The following is an 18,749-nucleotide window of genomic DNA, read 5'->3' as shown; positions in this document are numbered from 1 at the left end:
GAGCAAATAGCTTCCCTCCACCAGCTGCACAGCTGGAAGTGAGTGTGTAATTAGGATAAAAAACTAAGCGTTTCTACAAATTGCTTGTTCCCCCATGTTGTATTAACGCTACACGAGTGGACGGGATGTTTCAATTTGCTTTAAAGGTCTTTTTCACCTCATACAAAGAAAACACGCTTGCTATTGCCATTTTAAATAATGTTAGCCAATGTCTTTTCAGTTTAGAAACTTGCACTTTGGCCAAATAGACAGTGGGCCTTAAAATGACATGGTCCAATGATGGGCCAGTCATTTTAACTGAATTACATCGCTGGGCCCTTTCCACATATTGACAGAAGAGGAAAAGGATAAATGGCTCCGACACCAGCAGTCTTTGCCACCAAAGCTGTTGACTGAAATCCTATAAGAGAGAATGATTTAAGTGTACAGAAAATCAATGGTGTTGATCTCTTTTAATCAGTGAGCAGCATAACTACACATTGCCTGTTGATTTTCAGTCCTGCAAACCTCCCTGTGCTGAATGGCCCCTGCCACAAGCATCCCACTCCACTTCCATTCAGCCTTAAAGTGCAGAACGATTCTGAGTGAGAAAAGTGAGCACAATTACCCAGCTTGTTCCATTTGCTGCTCGGAGTTCACAGTTTCTATACCAAAGAGAGGGGGGGATATACTTCATTTTGACAGTCTCTTAAGACGTGAAAAAGCAATGTGACTAAACCAGAACGCTCTGGTTGTGGGGGGTCTGCAGCTCTTTTTTCCATTTAAATATTATAAATGCAAATATTTAGTTCCTGTTTATACAGAAGAAATCCACAGAGGAATTTGTTGCAGGTAACTTGGGTAATTTATTGAGGTCTTCACTCAACTAGTTTTCAGTTTTGGACCATCAATCTTCTAAAATGGTTTTAGGGGTATTTCCCCTAGGGGTATTTCCATCAGGTTTTCTTGAAGTTTGCATTTACTGCAATTAAAATGCATCTGAGTCTAATGCTTTGCAGATTGTATGTCCGGAAAGCAGGTTCATTTTGAAAGCAGTTTTATTTGAGTCTTTTGGGGTTTCTTTATATATATTTTATATACATTTTGATGTATTTAAAGAATAGTGCTAAACACAATGTAATGTATTTGTTATATATTTAAGATTTAATTACTGTTAATTTTATATATATATAAAGGTGATTCCAAAATTTCTTATTTTGGATACTTATTCCTTATAAATATTCAATATACAACCAATTTTTTTTCTGTTGCAAGTCTATATTTAATATTTGTATTTATCTTTTACTCAGCATGTGACAGATATTATTAGCTTTATATTGCCTATTTTACTTTATATTGTAATGACGCTCACTGCTGAGAAAACAGTATACAGGAAAAGAGCCAACTTCAGCAGATTTTTTTCTTTCTTTTTTCAGATTCAATTTCTATAGTAAGTTGTCTTCTGCTTTCGTTTTGTGTGAAAATAATTTGATCAGTAAACCAAAATAATTAAATAATGAATCACACACACAATCTTTTTTTTTTCTAAAGCCTATTTCCATAATCCATCGATAGAGCTAATCACAGCACAATCACACATGGCTTTATTCCAACTGTATCTTAGGAATGCAGGTGCAACACAATGTTTCTGCTTTATTTTCTCCACCTTTTCTTTACTTATTTGGCTCTTTAGTTTATAGTTTACCTGCCACATTCAGCAGTGTGTGTTATAGTTTAAGATTTACAGCTGGTTTGGCAGCTCTGATCAGCTCCTTTGCTCTATGTGTGGTCATTGTGGTAATAATGCCCCGGCTAGATAAATGAACTTGACATAGAGGAGGCTGTTCTAAATGCATTCTGAGTTTCTGTTTTCACGGTCAACCTCATCAAAAGAATCCCGCTTTAATCTCTCATACTGCTGAGTTATGGATCAATATTTCAGAGTCGAATATTACCTTCTAATGTTGTTTGAAAATCGAAACACTCCAGGCCTAAAGCTTAAACCCTCACCTGGCCACCTCTATAAATAATCACACTCTTATCATCAGAAATGACACAGCCTTTTGCCACATATGCATGCATGTTTGCATTGTATATTAATCAAATAAATTAGTATATTCTAAGAACTTAATGCACATACTGTATACAGTATATTTCATTCCATATTTTTTTTCTTATTTTTATGATTTTGTTTTTATTGACTGTAAGTTCTAAAACATAATTTAATTCTAATACAAGACAGCAAAAATAAATACATATACATACAAAATGGTTAACAATAATGGATTGACTCTTTGTTATAACACATTTTCTTGAAGAAAATCAATATTTCATACACGCCTGAAACATGTATTCTGTAGCAAGTCTATATTTAATAACTTTTTCTCAGCATGTGACAGATATTATGAACTTTATATTACTTTATATCACTTCATATTATAAAGATGCTCAGTGCTAAAAAACAAACAAACAAACAAACAAAAAAAAACAATAAGAGAACATCAATATTCAGATAGATTCAAATAGATCTAAATCTAAAGCAAGTCAGTTTACAATTAATGCCCTATTTGGGATTTTTGATAGCATACTGTCGGGCTCCGCCGTGGCTAAGAGACGAGGATCAGAGTAGTGTAACACAATCCCCCTAAGGTATTTTTGATCTGGAAATTGCGTTAAATTGGCCAGCAGTTGAAAGCAGATAAATGCGAGCCATGTCTGAAATAGAGCATTATGTGAATGCAGATGGAGAATAAAAAATGCCCTGGAAGGTCATTCCGATCAGAATGCATTGATCCTCAGGGTTCAGTTTAGCCAACTCAGACACATAAACAAAGTGGAAATTGACATTTCCTCATGGGATTTGCTCAAAATGGGTTGAATTTCAGTGAGTTCCCAGTATTTTTTTATACTAGTCTCATTAACCTTGACATTGATTGGTACATGCACTCTTTTACTCTGGCCACCTGAAAACAGTGCACAGAGTTGACGTTAATGTATTCCAGCTAATGATAATGGTAGGAAAGCTTCCCCAGCGATCCTGGCAATTCTCAAAGGACTGACAAAAAACCTCAGCCCGTATTAAAGAAAGCTGGCAGCCTCAGGGCACGAATTTGCATTATTTTGTCCAGCCACTTGTTTTAATCTGTGACAGGCTTGCCACTCAGCCCAGACCTTCCCTACGTGACCCACTTTCCTCACAGCATATGCTGTCAAGCAAAATGAGCAGATTTATGAGGAATCAAAATCGCTCCAGCTAAATAAACTGGCCAATCTCCTTGATGGCACATATGAAAGACACAGGTGCCTCATCTCAGTACGCTGAGGCCATTTCTATTGGATTTTTTATTCTTCTTGCATGTAAGCCTCTATATTTACTGAAACACATTCGAGGGTGAGACGAAGTATTATTTCCAAAAGTACTTAATTGTGTCGTTTTGCTTTTACCTCACGAAGATGGTAATTGTATGTTCTAGGAAAAATTGCAGTCTGTCTGACTGCCTCCCCTGCAATTCAGTAACCGGGGGTCTGTACAGAAATCAGACAGGAAATGTGTTCAGTTGGAGTGACCTCCCCCTCGAGCTGTACCTTGAGATGGGGTGAGAAGAGCTGTGTTATCAACAGCACATGCTTTTCTGTGAAAAAAAAAAAAAAAAAACCTTATCAAACACAAAACATTTACCCCCCCCCCCCCTCTTTCCTGTCTTTTTGTGTAAGTTGCTTTATTTTATTTTTTTAATAATATGTTTAAAAAAATTAGCAATATAAGCTAATTACATGCATTGCCAATTAATGAATCACAGTTAATTGCTAATAAAAGTTTGGAATCACTTCTATTTATTTTTCCTTTTTTCTTTTTCTTTTTTAAGAAAAATGATTTTTTTCCCCCTAATTTTTGCTGTTATGAACTCTGCTTGTTTTATCAGTGCTCTCTCCAAAAAAAATGATTTCAAAATGATCTAATAATGCTGCATAGTGGTATATAACATAATCACAACCATAAGGCAATATATATTTCTTTTTCAGTCCTGTAAATACAAAAGCAGTTACAGAGGGATTTATTCAGCTTTGATTTATAGATGCCTCACAGAAATAGATAAGTGCATCCGTCTGCTTCAGCAGTGTTGCTCGTGGCCAGGGGGCATCAAATTCATATTATATTCAACAATTCACTAGACCGTAGTTTCCTGACACTTCTCTGCAGGATTTAGCCCAAAACCAATCGGCAACTTTTTATGCATCCATCAGTGTCTGCTGAAAATGCACTGTAATATTCGTGTGAATCCACTCCATTTGCTTATTTGGTTTTTTTGTATTTAAGAAAAAATCTTTTAGTAATTCCATTCTGAATTAAAAACAAAAAAAACTAAACAGGGGCCTGTTTCATTGCACAGCCAGCAAGGTACAATAATTTTCTCTGAATGGTTGTGAAACTCAATAAAATCCTTTCTGCTGGTAGTTAAGAGGAAAGTTTGATTGGTCCTGTGCCAAATGGTTCTGTCCAGTGATTAAATGATAAAAATTTGCTGAACAAGTAGGGTTTCAAAGAGTCAAAGCGTAGCTTTGTCTAGGGATAATTTGAGATAACTACAGCTGAGTGTTCTCAGAGGAAAAAGTCATGTTTACAGCGTGCTGTGAAACTGCTGAACGTCTTTTCCTTTTCTTTTCATATCTGAGGTAATGCATGTGATTTGAGTCCTGCTGTGATTTTAAGACCTGTGGGGGAAAAAGTTTTAAGTGCTCTGGAAACTAAATTTCCCACAATCCACAGTAGGAGAAATCAGTCTTAGAACAACCTAACAATTCCTAGTAGCCATCAGACAGGTTAAAATGACCTACTCGTATTATCCACTCAAATGTACCAACAATTAGGCTAAAAGGGATACCTTTAGTTTTCAGCTCTATATGTCAAGTTTTTTCTTGAGTGGACTTTTGAATTCTTTGACAGCCAGGTTGAGGCAAAGTAAAAAGTTATTGCAGATAAACCTGAAGAGTTCTTTCTGATATATTTGACACTTGAAGTCCAGAGGCTTCCCTTCTTGGATTTCGAATCTCTGGCTGTTTTATTCAGTCTTTTCCTTTCGTAGAGAAAAAGCCTTGATTCTCTATGATTGCTGGAAACTTGGATGGCTGATAATCAAGAAATGGTGTGGACCGGCTCTATCATTGATTTTCAGGGAGTCGCTCTAAAGGCTTTGCGAAATGTATGATCCACCGTGGTGCAGCTGAAGACCTACAAATCTGTCTTTTAAGGTTATTGTGTCAAAGTCAAAGAGAAGAGAGATGAAAGCAGTTAAAGATTGTAGGGAAGTCTGACTGTGAAGCACCTTGGAGAATTCCAGCAGGTCACGGCTGAGTTAAACAGCTTTATGTTGGTGAGTGGGAATTTGGTTGGCTTTACCCCCATGTATAAAAGTGATAATGAAGGGTCGTAATGACATTTCACATTTACATTTAAGCATTTGGCACGCACCTTTACCCAAAGTTACTTAAATTGCATTCAAAGGAGACATTTTTATCAGTTCCCTGGGAATCAAGCCTATGACCTTGGGGTTGCTATAGCCATACAGTATTTAGTTTGAAAGCTAAATGAACTACATTTTGAACCACTGCTAAAAACCACATCTTTGTCAATTCTTAGATGCTCCTTTAAACTAGAGTGACTTATAAATGAATTCTAAGGTCGTAAAAGTGACATTGTGATACTGGAAAGCTTTGTTAATTTTAATGATAAAGAAACTTTGTCTAATTTGCGATTTCCAGCTGTTTGTTTGGATTACTCGCCGATGCTTCTTGGCTTGTTGAATGGAGAGAGCTGTCCATCTTATCAAAGTGTTAATGAGTGTTTGCTAATCTTTTTGTAAAGCGCTTCAAATCATTTTAATTACTTCAGCATGTACTCCAAATATTGTATGCAAATCTGCATACTGAGTAGCTCTGTCAGTCTACCTGGTGCTCTCTAATCATCAGATTTATGTTACTACTTTTAACTGCTTCATTTGCAGTTCACAAAAGTGAAAGCATTTTTGTGCTTAACTCGGTGGTTAACAGTCCTGGGCTGAGTTTCCCAAAAGCTTCGTAAGCCTAAGAAGTCCATAAAAACGATCATACAACTGATCTTAATATTACGGTTTGTTTCCCAAAAGCATCATAACTTAAGTAGCACTTGAAAATCATCGTAGATCTATGGGTGCTCTGGAGTAATCATAAAAGCCCTAAGTGCATCATTAGAAGTGTATTGGACCCGGAAATAACGTCTCTCTCACTCTCTCTCTATACTCTATATAAAGTAGAATATATATTATCATGTAAAGTATAATATTATACGCTATAATATAATATTGTATTGTATTATATTTATTATATCCAAGTTGTCTGTCTGGAACGCAGCATTAGGTTAACGTCAATAAACGATCATTTACTACAATGAAGAGTCATTCTATAAGGTGACATTTCAGCACTTGACAAGTGGACAGCGACTCCTAAGTAGCACTTAAAGCACAGCTACTTGCGATTGCTTTACATGCATTGTTGGGAAACGCACATGAAACAATAACGAACGATCGTAAAATTACTTGTAGAAAATGCTCTTAAGCGCTAAGATCAATCGTTATCGGGAAACCCGGCCCTGGTTAGAGAGACAGGTGAAGTCAGACAATTCTGTCTCCAGCCTGGCGTAGTCTTATGCTTCTGTCACCGACCAAATCACTGCATCCCTAATTTAGGAACACTACATCACTTTGAGTAGTTCTTATCCCTAATTAATGTTTTGTTTGCAGACAAGCCAATGAAGAATGACAGCCCTAAATGACTTCACATGATGCCAATTGAAATAAAAAAAAAGTGGAACAAATTATGGCACAATGCCAGCATTGCTTTTGAGTGAGAAGCTGATCAGATACCGTACAAAATGATGTGCTGTATATATTATATTACATTATAACATTTAGCAAAAGACTGAACATTCACTATTTAGTGTAAAGGTGTAAAAAGCCACTGATAGCACAGTTTAGTCCAGAAAATCATTATGGACTTCAGGGATCTGTGATGAACGAGTTACTTTCCTTAAATTATCTGGGTGATGTCAGAGAGATTTTATTCAAAACACACTCAGAAGTGTGTTTGATTGTTAAATACACATTCTTCCAAAGGCTAAAAACATTATAATCTGCATATTTGGTTGTGATAAACAATTAATGCATTTCATAAAAGATATAAATACCCTGCCCGCAGTTTATCCATTTCTGTAATTTATGAAGGTAATAATAATTTTATATTCAGGTTAACTGTGAATCAGTTTCCTTTAGAAAGGAAGCACACTCATTGTATCTTCAAAATACAGTACACATGCAAACTCAAGTTCAAAAGAAATTAGTCATAAATTGTGATCTTTTCATGCACATCGCTGTGCACTCATCTGACCATATTCATGTTTTCTAGATGATGTATAGCCTTCATTCCGAAATGTCAGATGTCTTTTGTGAGTGAAACATGTCAGATTAAACTCTGTGTTGTTTCACATGATGACTTGCGAAATGTGGCAGCTGCAGTAACCATGGAAACAACTGCTTGGGGGTGACGGGGGTTAGAGCAAATGTCTGCTTTGAAAATCAACTGTCTCTGAAACTGCCTAACTAAGCTTTATGCAGTAAACATCACCAAAGTGTGGGATTACTTTCAGCCCACCATTCGGGCTCTAAAGCCTGAACCCTTGATCACACAGCCCCTCTGTTTGTTAGGGTGAGATCAGGTAAATATGCAAACGAATATGATTTTTTACTTCCAGAATCAGGATGTTCCACTCATTTCTGAGAATTTTCTTGGGGAAATTCTAGTTTATGGTTATCCTGTCAGTTTACGCTCTAAGCTAAATGCCCATTCTGCATCTCATTAGCATATTTTTTATTTAATTTGCGATTTGAATTAGTGGCTAGGAAGTATGAGTTGTGTTTTTAACGACATGTAGCCCACATAATCAGATTGCCCCCTCCGGGTAATGGTGATCTAATTACCAATAAAGTGTAATGAACCATCAGAGTGTAGATGATTTTTTGACGGTTTGACTTTCTCCTTCAGCTTTCCAGTTGCACTGGAGAGAAGAAACAGTGGTGCATGCCGTTTCGGCACGTTTTGCAACACATTTCCTCCTGAAATAAGCTCCTTCTCGTTCTGTTGACAAAGCAAATTAGAAAATTGGGGAAAAAAATCACATCTCTCAGCTTTGCTTTGGTCTGCAGAACGGATCTTTGTAAATAACATCTAGTGGACGTGGGCTCAAGGTGGAGTACTTTATAATGTCGCAGAGGGCTGTTTAGATAACATTTTGACTGATCAGCATCTGACGCAGATGAAACACAAATGTCTTTGTCTTGTGACCTCCCTGAGGATGTGGCTACTCATATTCTGCTCACAATGACAGCTTAAACTCAGTGTTTGATAGGCAGCTGCCTTCCTTTTATTTGTTTTTTTTTTAGAGTTATGAAGCATCTGATCCTCTTGACTTCGCTTAGAATCTTTTATATGTCCTGTATATTAATATTTATACACTCAAGGTCTGTGTGCAATGGAAAGATGAAAAATTCTACTAGACGGTGTTGTAAAGTGCTTTGCATTGTACTCTTTGGGTTGTTACCTGTAGACCTGTATAAATCATTATCTGATTTTTTTTTCTTTTTTGCTTTAAAAAGCAAGAAAACAGAGCAGCGCTGTCCTTGAAACACACTGTGATATGAACCACTGAAGGCCGTTCAGTCTCAAACTCACCGTGCAATTTACCTTTTCAGTTGTGTGTTTGTACTTTTGAAAGAAACTTTGACTCTGTTTACTGTCAGCAAAGTTGTTTCATAATGGTTCTCCCCCCATGTTGTTTTCCGTTTGCCATATAAGAGTGTCGATGTAGCAAGTTCTGGGTAGATTAAGTATTGTCTGGCAGCTGTCTGTGTTTTGTGGACCCGATAGCCTTGGCAGCCAAATCAGCAGCTAGCAGTGAATTAAAGTGCGCTTTCTGCCTCATCAACATGTTTGATATCTCCATAAACTACTCTGGAAACACAGCAGCTCTTCAACGCAGATGTCCCATGGACACCAGGCTCCCTCGAGATTTCGCCTGTATCAGCAAACCTAATTGAAAGGCTGTGGGAAATTGAAAATCTTCTGTCAGTAGTTTAAGTAGCAATGAGTGACTTGAAGGACTAATTGTCGTCGGGTTATTTGAGTTAAGTTCCTCGACTGGATGATTGTTGTGTTGTTTAAAGGCATTTTTAGATCTCGTGGTTATGAGTAAGCTTTCATTCTGTTTAATAAAGGCGTTGGCAAGTGTCAAGCTGCAGAAACTTCAGCCCTTCGTGCTGGTCTAATACGTGCGCTAAACAAAACATCATAAACACGATTCCTCGCTTTCTCCATAATCTAAGGCAAACGTGTCAAATAATCAAACCCATATTGTTTCTCAACTAACACTCTAAAACATATGCAGTGTTGCAAATGCGCGTCCATTTTTTTAACTTGCTAATTTTCCATTAAATGTATCCCACAGCCATTTCTTATTCATTTTGCACTTGCTAAACGACACGCCGTGAGACACAGATTAAACCAAAAGTAATGAAGTTGTTCCGAAAAAGATTCCACGCTATTTAGCGGCAGACTTGAAAATATCGACTCTTATATTGATGAAACAATCAGCTACGAAAAACTGTCACTTCCATTTTCTCTTTACTACCAATTGAGAAGCATCTTTCCTTATCAGCTCTTTACAGATGGGCACTCACAGGGAGAGAAGGTTCATCTTTTAGCCACTTATCAATTTGTCCAGGTGATACAGTGGGGCGAACCTCTTTGCTCCTCACACAGCAGAGGAGAGCAACAACAGCACAATTGATGACTCTAATGATTGGAGTTTGCATTCTGGAGCAGGACTCTAACTGTCTGGCTTTCAGAGGAGCATGTCGCAGAATACAAAAAAGGCCACACTGGCTTTGTTCCTACTGCTGTTTGTGTATTACTTGCAATTTTTTGATGTTTAGTTTATCCTGAAAGGCATATCAAAATGGCGCATTATAATAATTTGATGGAGGTTAACAACATAACAAATGAAGTGGCCCATGGAATAAAAGAGAGATTCAATTATGAAAGGGTTTTAGCAGTAGAGACTGTTGCCGTAAACACACCATAACTTTAATGGCTCATTATCCAACATAGAGACAACGTCTGATGAAATGATGAATAATGAATAAATTTGCTCTTTTAATGGTTTCAGAGATGTGGGGTCTGTTTATATACTTTTAATATAAAGATTTAATAAGCCTTGATTGTTTGCACTGTGTTTGCAAAAGGAACAGGCTTTCTTGCTATCTATTTTTTTGTCTACTTTATTTGTTTAAATTTTCTGCTTGCAAAATCATTATCTAGCCCATTGTTTCAAACTCATTCTGGCAATCAGTATTTGTTTTTTCCTCCATGTCCTATTCCAATTCAAATACAAACTGTATAATTTGATGTGCAAATCATTTTAGACTGTGTCTGCAGCAGAGTTGTATATTTTTTGCTGGGTACTTTTCAATAATGTCCTAAAAGCATAATCCAAAAGTATTAAGTGGCATTCAGCCTTGTATTTAAATTTCAGGATTATTGAAATTTATTAAATAAAAAATTGTAAGAGGTTTTGAAATTGTATTAAAGTAATAAGTTCTGGAATTCTTATAAAATGATTAAAATAAAACCAGCCTTTTTTAGAAGAAGAAAAAAAAGAATATTAGCATAATGTGCATGAACCCATTTTGGTGTAATGAACAAGAAAATCATAAAACATGTCTGACTATGCATGTGTAATGTTTATATGTATATATAAACCAGAGGGAAAAAAAAACTTATATTAATATTGATTCAAGATACAGTACAGTATTTGTTTTTACCTTGAATCATTTTATGAAAATAATGATGAAGTGTATTCAAGGAAAGGGTTTGTAACTTGATGGATACTAATCTACATATTTAGTACTTAAATTTCTTTTTCTTTTTCTTTCTTTAAAAAAGAAAGATTCTGAAACCAACATGAATCAAAAGATTTCTTCTTTTCATTGATCTTGACCATCTTTATTTGTCATTGACCCATAATAGAAAAATTGCACCGAGCTAGTTCTGTATTTGCTCCCTCTTCCTGTATGCAGCGCTGACACGATGCTCAATATAGTGTGTGTGTGTGTGTGTGTGTGTCAGACTATTTCCTTTCATGTATCACTTGCTCAAAAACCAAGAGTTTATTTGTCCTTTTACCCTCCTGGATACTAAGGCATTGCAGTATTGGAATTGGAACTTGGAAGGGAGGTGAGATGGATATATGAAAGAGAGTGCAAGAGAGAGACACTTATAAACTCTTTGATGCTAAATGTAAAAGAGTGTTTCTGTGATCAAACAAGTAATAGAGCAGCAAGAGGCTTCACAAAGTGAAAAGTAACAGGGCGGTTAGATATTTCATAGCACTGTGTGTGTATGTATGTGTAAGTCTGTGGAAACAGATTTAGCAAAGTACTTTTTATGTGTTTTGACTCATTTTCAACTCATTAATGTTTTATAAGAGGGCAGAGATACGTTTTCTGTAGCTTTTCATGCAGAAGGAAAGGCCGGGTTACATAGTAATGTATAATCCTCCTTTCTCTATAAAGACGGTCTCAATGGACTTGAAGTATCATTGAACACAAACACTTCTTTAAGACTATACCACACATTGACAAGCTTATGCATATCTATCCATTAAATACATAAATAAATAAATGCACATAATATAGCCATAAGCTCCATGAGGCCATTTACTATAGTTAAAGGAGGCATTGCATGAAGTGGAACATAAAGAAAACAATTATTTGTAATAGTAATTATTATGGATGTCAATTTAACATGTACATTTTATATAATTGAAAAAAGCAAGATGGTGTGTAATAAAATTAGGGATCTTGTGAGGCATTATTCAAATGATATTTGACTTAAACAGTGTTGTAAAATGTTCCACTCATAGTTTATGACACTGAACAGTGAGATGCAGTATTTTTATATGTAATTATCATTACTTATAATTTTGAATTCTGAATAAGTGCATATCTACATAATTTATCTAATATATTTTCTTAATATGTAAAAAAAACTGTACACATTATTTAGGCAGCCTTTGTGAAATATTATTAAAATTTCAAACTTTAGTTCATTCCTGTGATGGCGAACCTAAATTGCAACTACTCCAGTCATTATTGTCACATGATCTTTCAGAAAACATTCTCATATGGTGGCTTTGAAACATTTCTTAATATTGTGTTTGAAAACTGTTATTATGAAGATAGTTGAAAACTATGATGCATTTCATGATTGTTTGTTTAATAGAAGGTAAAAAGAATAGCATCTTTTTTAAAATACACATTTGTTTGTAATATTTAAAATGTTCTACTGTTACTTTGTTTAATGTAATGCATCTTTGTTAAATAAAATAAAAATAAAATATTGTAGTGGACATGATTCGGTTCTCTGGGATACCAAACATGAAATCAGTAAAGTCAATATCAATAAAACATTAGGGTTAATAAAAGACATAAACAGAGAAGAATATGCACAGCATTCCAGTCTTTGGGAAAGTCTTCCAAATGAACTTGAGAGAACTGGCCCAGATTTCTCTCAGGGAGATTTTTTCCTTGATAAATGCACTCTGGGGTGATAAACATCCCCCTTGATACAATTTATCATCTGTTGTCATTTTCCATGCTGCAAGAGATAAGAACAACACCAGATTCGGTTTAACATAACCATAAAATATATCCATGCAACCCACAGGGCTCAGGAGGGGTGTAGAGAAAGCACGTTAGAGAGGATGAAACGGTTGCAGAGAAAAGAAAAAAAAATGCTTATTTAGACGGTCTGAGCAATTGACAAGGGTCCAAAATCCAAACCAACTTAGGCTGGTTTCCAGCAAACACTTTCAAAACACATAGTTAATTCATGACATTGACGATGGATGAAACATTTCCTCAATGCTTCCTGCTCCACCGATGCTCATTGAGGCTGTGCTAATTAATTTATAGTGGGAATCTTTGCAGCTACATTTGCACCTAGCTTCTTGGATCCATGAGGGCAAACACTGCACACCTTCCTGTTCCATTAATCATTCTTATCTCTTTCTCTGTTTTAGCTAATGCTATTGATTTAGTCCACTTTCACTGCATTATGTAAATCAATGAGCCAGATTCTTCACCTCCAAAAACGGGGGGGTGCTAATGGCTGATGAATACTTCTCATCAAGCGGACAAGTTTATCAGGGGTCACTATTGCTAATAGATTATTCAGGATCCTGCTAGAACAAAAGCAAAGCAAGAGGTGACAGATTTCAAGGGCAACTGCGTCGTTAAAAATTAATCAACACAGAATAAATGCATCTCTTCACTGAGGCAAATACAGGAAAGGTGAAACTGAATGGCAAACGTCACAAAATGTACCTGATTTCATCCCATGTGTTTGTTGTTAATGTAGATGTTGTGGACATAACTGATGTTTTCTCATCTTTTTTCAGGAGCAAGGCAAAATTGGAGTCACATTCAACATCGGAACGTCTGACATCACTGTTCAGGAAAGCAGCACCACTGTAAATGACGGCAAGTACCATGTAGTGCGCTTCACCCGAAATGGGGGCAATGCTACACTTCAGGTGGACAACTGGGCCATCAATGAGCACTTCCCCTCAGGTAAGACCTCTCACCGTCTGCTTCAACCTTTGGCTTATGACATGAAGAAGATGTATGGACAACGCACAGAACTGGACAGCAACTGCTTTCGAGCTATTTCTAAAGTCACTTTGTCTCCCCAGTGACTGTGCAGTGTACTTTCATTTAGCAACATCCTGTGAGCCTCAGTCACAACAATACCAACAAACAGTACATTTGTAGCCTCTCCTATTTTTCTAAATTGGATTTAATTGTCAATTAGATTTTTCTGGAAAATAATGGCATTTTGTTTTGCCGCACTGCTGTGTAGGTTTCTGTTGAAAGCATTGGATGTGGTGTGGAATTGGAAGTGGGGGAGTCGTGGCCTAATGGTTAGAGAGTCGGACTCCCAATCGAAAGGTTGTGAGTTCGAGTCCCGGGCCGGCAGGAATTGTGGGTGGGGGGAGTGCATGTACAGTTCTCTCTCCACCTTCAATACCACGACTTAGGTGCCCTTGAGCAAGGCATCGAACCCCCAACTGCTCCCCGGGCGCCGCAGCATAAATGGCTGCCCACTGCTCCGGGTGTATGCTCACAGTGTGTGTGTGTTCACTGCTCTGTTTGTGTGTGCATTTCAGATGGGTTAAATGCAGAGCACAAATTCTGAGTATGGGTCACCATACTTGGCTGAATGTCACGTCACTTTCACTTTTTCACTTTCACTTTTGGAAGTAGCGGATAAGTTTACTTTTTAATTTTATTTCTCCTTTTCATTATTATTATTTTTTCAATATATTTTAATTAGTAATTTATTCCTGTGATGGCAAAGCTGAATCTTCAGCATCATTACTCCAGTCTTCAGTGTCACATGTTCCTTCGGAAATCATTCTAATTTGCAGATTTAATGCTAAAGAAAACTTTCTTATCATTTTGTTGATACTTGTTTGATGTATATATTTTTTCAGGATTTTTAAATGAGTTGAACGTATGAAAAAACGGCAAGTATTTAATATAGAAACTTTCTAAAAATATAAATATATAAAAGGTCACTTTGGATAATTTTAAGGCATCCTTGATGAATAAAGGTATTAATTTATTTGCAATGACCCCAAAGTTCTGAACGGTAGTATACAGTAGTTTTGTTTGTTTGTTTGTTTGTTTTATCTTGTATTATATCTCTTTTTATGTTTTTGCTTTTATTTTTTATTACTTAGAAATTAGTTAAAGAGTAAAAGGAAAATCATGTACCAGCAACATCCTTGAAGGCAAGTTAGTTCAGTCTGCAGCCAGCTCAATAACACCTCAGGCTGCTATTTCCTAGCTATGCAAATACAGCTCTTATCTAATGAAAAGGGAAAGACTGCAATTTCCAAACATTATATTTCAGCATGTCACATCAGCTGTGTATATCGCTTACATCTACACTAGCGTTCAAATGGTTTGGATCACCAAGATTTTGATATTTTAAAAAAGAAAAAATATATATAATACTTTTATTTGGCAAGGATGCATTAAATTGATCAAAAGTGACAGTAAAGATATGTATTAATGTCACAAAATAGTACTATTTTTTTAAGCTGTTGTTTTGAACTTTTGAATATTAAGCAGCACAACTGTTGTCAACATTGATAATAATAAGATATGTTTCTTGAGCAGAAAATCAGAATATTAGAATGATCCATGAAGCATTACGTGACACTGAATACTGGAGTAATGGCTGCTTTACCATAACAGGAATAAATTACATTTTAAAATAGCAAACAGTTACTTTTTTATAATATTACTGATTTAAATGCAGCCATTGCAGTTTATGAATGTCTGCAGCATCACACTTTACAGTGTAAAAACGAATAGGTATAAATGAATATTAAATATTAAATACCGTCTAAATGGCTGTGATAATGCTGTCACACTGTTTTTTTCTAGTTCAACTTGATGCCATAGTTTAATGATACCCAACATGGTTCCTTCCCCTCAGGTGGTTTCTTAATAAAAAAGATTTTCATTTTTCCAATTTCCATTTTCCTACCATATCTAGCTTTACATCTCTTTTCAGTTAAAAGCAAGAGCAAAGGGGGGAAATCATGACACAGTCAGTTCCTCTAAGCTCACATTTTACTCCATTTAGCATGATTGGATAAATTGGGGAAAGTCGAGAAGTCTGAAACCTCTAAGGTTGTCATGACTTTATATATAAAAATCAAGATTAGTACAAAATCATTGAAAGGGAAGCCGTCACAGTGATTTACTTGGATAGCATTAGAGTAATGCGCTATCAGTTGGATCTTTTCTATAATGCGTGTACATGGAGTACAGTTCATTTTGTGAGAGTATTAAGGGGAGATTGTACAACGCAAACTTCCTCCACTTGTTTCCTCAGCTGGGTCACACACAAGAGACTCGCTTTGTTGAGCATTATCGTTACTGAGCAAAATTATAAGAAATTCTAAACGATGCAAACTTTTGTATAATTTTTTAAGGAACATGCCCATGCAAATCCAGCGTAGAGTAATTTGTCTTGCTCATTACACCAGTGTTTTTTTCTGTTTGAGCATCTAAGGGCATCAGTTTGTGTTCCTGTTGGCGCTGAATAAACCCATTTTATGTGGCCAACTCTACTAATGCACCCATTTATCAGTCTGCCATTTGTATGAATGATGTTAGGCATGACAAATATATGCAGGAGCGTGTCGCTGTGCTGTTCATATGGATGCATTATACAGAAGTCAGCGCCTGCCTGTTTTAGGTCTAAAGTTTCAGTTTTGCCTACATGGGCATTTGCAGCAGACTCACATAAGAACTGGGGAAATATATCACTGAGATTTATAGGTGGCATGATGGTGTAACACTTCTATATAAATGTCAGCAAAATTTACTTTCTCTGCCAAAGTTTCAACATGATAATAAAATATTTATATATTCAGATGGCCACCTGCGAATAGAATATGATTACGCTTCAAGACAGATGTCCCCTCATGGCAGGCTGCTCTTTGCTTTGGCACTGATTTCTTTGTAATGTTTGATTTCTCAATTCGATCTTGTCAGGAGGTTGATGAAGAAATATATTTGGTCTCTTTGACGGAGCTGCAGTTCTCAAGTGATATTGTGAGTTTTTGGTGCGCTGCCATGCTCTCCTTTGTTTAATTTACAGGCTAAATGAAGCAGGTTTTTGAAGACCCATGGAGAGCGCTGAACTGTGTTCAACATCTGTGCTTTATTTTTTTTAATGCATCAAAGAACTAATGCCTAATAGTTCTGCCACATCGGTTCCAGAGCTGTGTTTTTGCCAAGTTATTACACCATACCTTGCTGCGCTATGCACTTACAAATAGCGAGGACAAGTTAGCTTGTTGCATCTTTCAAGCACACTGCCTATTTATCTCCCACAAGTCCCAAGAGGTCAAGCAGAGATGTCTACTGGGCCACAAGAGTGGTCACCTAAAGTTTATGACTGTCATTACAACGTAACCCGAGGCCATGTGCAGAATACTCAGAGAACTTTACTTTAAGAGTAAATTGTGCTGCGCTTGTCTATTCACTTTACTAGAAATACCGAGCCAAGTGCCGCCACATGTCCTAATACAATTCACACACCCTCCGGTAACGGCTAACAAATATGAGTAAGCATAAGACGTACTTCTTTTGCTTGTATTCTTCATCGGTTGTAGGCAAGGTGTGCTTTTTTGACTGGATTTGCTTGGATTTTTCCAGAAGATGCTGAAGGGAAATTCAACGGTGTCTATTATTTAGGCTGTAGCTGGCAATCTGGAGTTGAAAATCAGCACAATCTTCTCTCGTTCCCTTCACTTTACCATATAATGGACTTATGGAGTGGAAATGTAGTTTTCTAAACTCACTGCAAGAGCCAGATAAGCAACTTCTTTTCAAGGAACTGTACCTTGGACTAACAACTGCAAGCTATAAGACATTATATTTAGAAAACCACAGATACTAAGTCTTGTGAGGAATTATCTCACGTTGCCACTGATATGCTAACCGCAGTCAAACACAAAGACTGTTGAATAGTGTTGCACAAGATCTATTTTAACCCTTTACAACAGAATTTAAAATGATTCTGATTAAAATACAGCTATTTAATTCAGAGGTAAGTAGAAGATGGTGACTTTGAACAACTTCCAAACTGCCTGACTGTACTGCTGTCGTTTTCATATTTTTATTTTAGCCTATATATAAGAGGCAACCACAAAACTTATCATCCGATATTGGGGATGTTTAAATTTTGCAGTATTTGTTGATATTGGTGTTTAAATGTTCATGCAAATTTCTGTTTTTTAGATCTACATTACCTTATTAATTTATTTAACAATTTTATATGCTGATATGGTATTAATTAATAATATTATTTTATTCATTTTAATCTTTTTATTTACACATTTGTAAACATTTTACATATATTTTGCATATTTTAGATATATATTTAAATCTTTTACAATGCATTACCTTTGCTATCATCTGAAACTCACTCAATTTTTGAAACACAAATTATTTAATTATCCGTAATAAGTATTTAAAAAATACACTAGATTTAATACATTATAGTGTTGATACAGTTATATTTGTTTTTAATTTATATTTAATGTTATTTCTTTATTTAGTTAGTTACAAAGTATATAGTTGTAATGCTGGCACCACTTTTTTTGGTTAAACCAAAATAGGAAATAAAATTAACCTGCATGGTAGCGGTGAGGGAAACTGAAAAATTGCCTTTTCCTTACCAAAATAGAGCAAAAGCAAATGGAATCAGTCCAAATCTTTATCACTCTGGCTGCAGCCCTGAACTGTCCCACACACCCCTACAGTTTGGCAGGAAATGTCAGAGTGTGTCAATCAGACAGCAGCTTGATGCTATGTTCAAGAGACAAGCGCATTCGTGAGACAGGGGTTACGACAAGAAACACGGAGGGGATGTTATATCATTTTTGACACACGTGTGCGCAATATGATGGCTCAACGGTGTGTGTCCTTGTCTGCATCTTTATGTGTGTGTGTGTGTGTGTGTGTTAAGAAGAAGATGACTTCTTTCTTTATGGCTGTGCAGAGGCTTTTTGATGTCCCTGTGGCTGCTTGGCAGTTCCA

At 36.2% G+C, this 18,749-nt stretch overlaps 1 protein-coding gene across 11 annotated transcripts in view; it reads left to right on the top strand.

Annotated features, from left to right (window-relative positions):
* LOC132112569 (neurexin-3a) overlaps nt 1-18,749 on the top strand; it is a 280,631-nt gene that overhangs the window by 220,318 nt on the left and 41,564 nt on the right. For all 11 annotated transcript variants that reach the window (XM_059520110.1, XM_059520100.1, XM_059520106.1 and 8 more), the window contains one exon: nt 13,523-13,694. In XM_059520110.1, coding sequence (XP_059376093.1) covers nt 13,523-13,694 — 172 coding nt within the window. The remainder of the gene's footprint in view (nt 1-13,522; nt 13,695-18,749) is intronic.

Source organism: Carassius carassius, chromosome 32 (assembly GCF_963082965.1).
Source record: "Carassius carassius chromosome 32, fCarCar2.1, whole genome shotgun sequence".
Lineage (NCBI taxonomy): Eukaryota > Metazoa > Chordata > Actinopteri > Cypriniformes > Cyprinidae > Carassius > Carassius carassius.
This window is presented reverse-complemented; position numbering and strand designations above follow the sequence as displayed.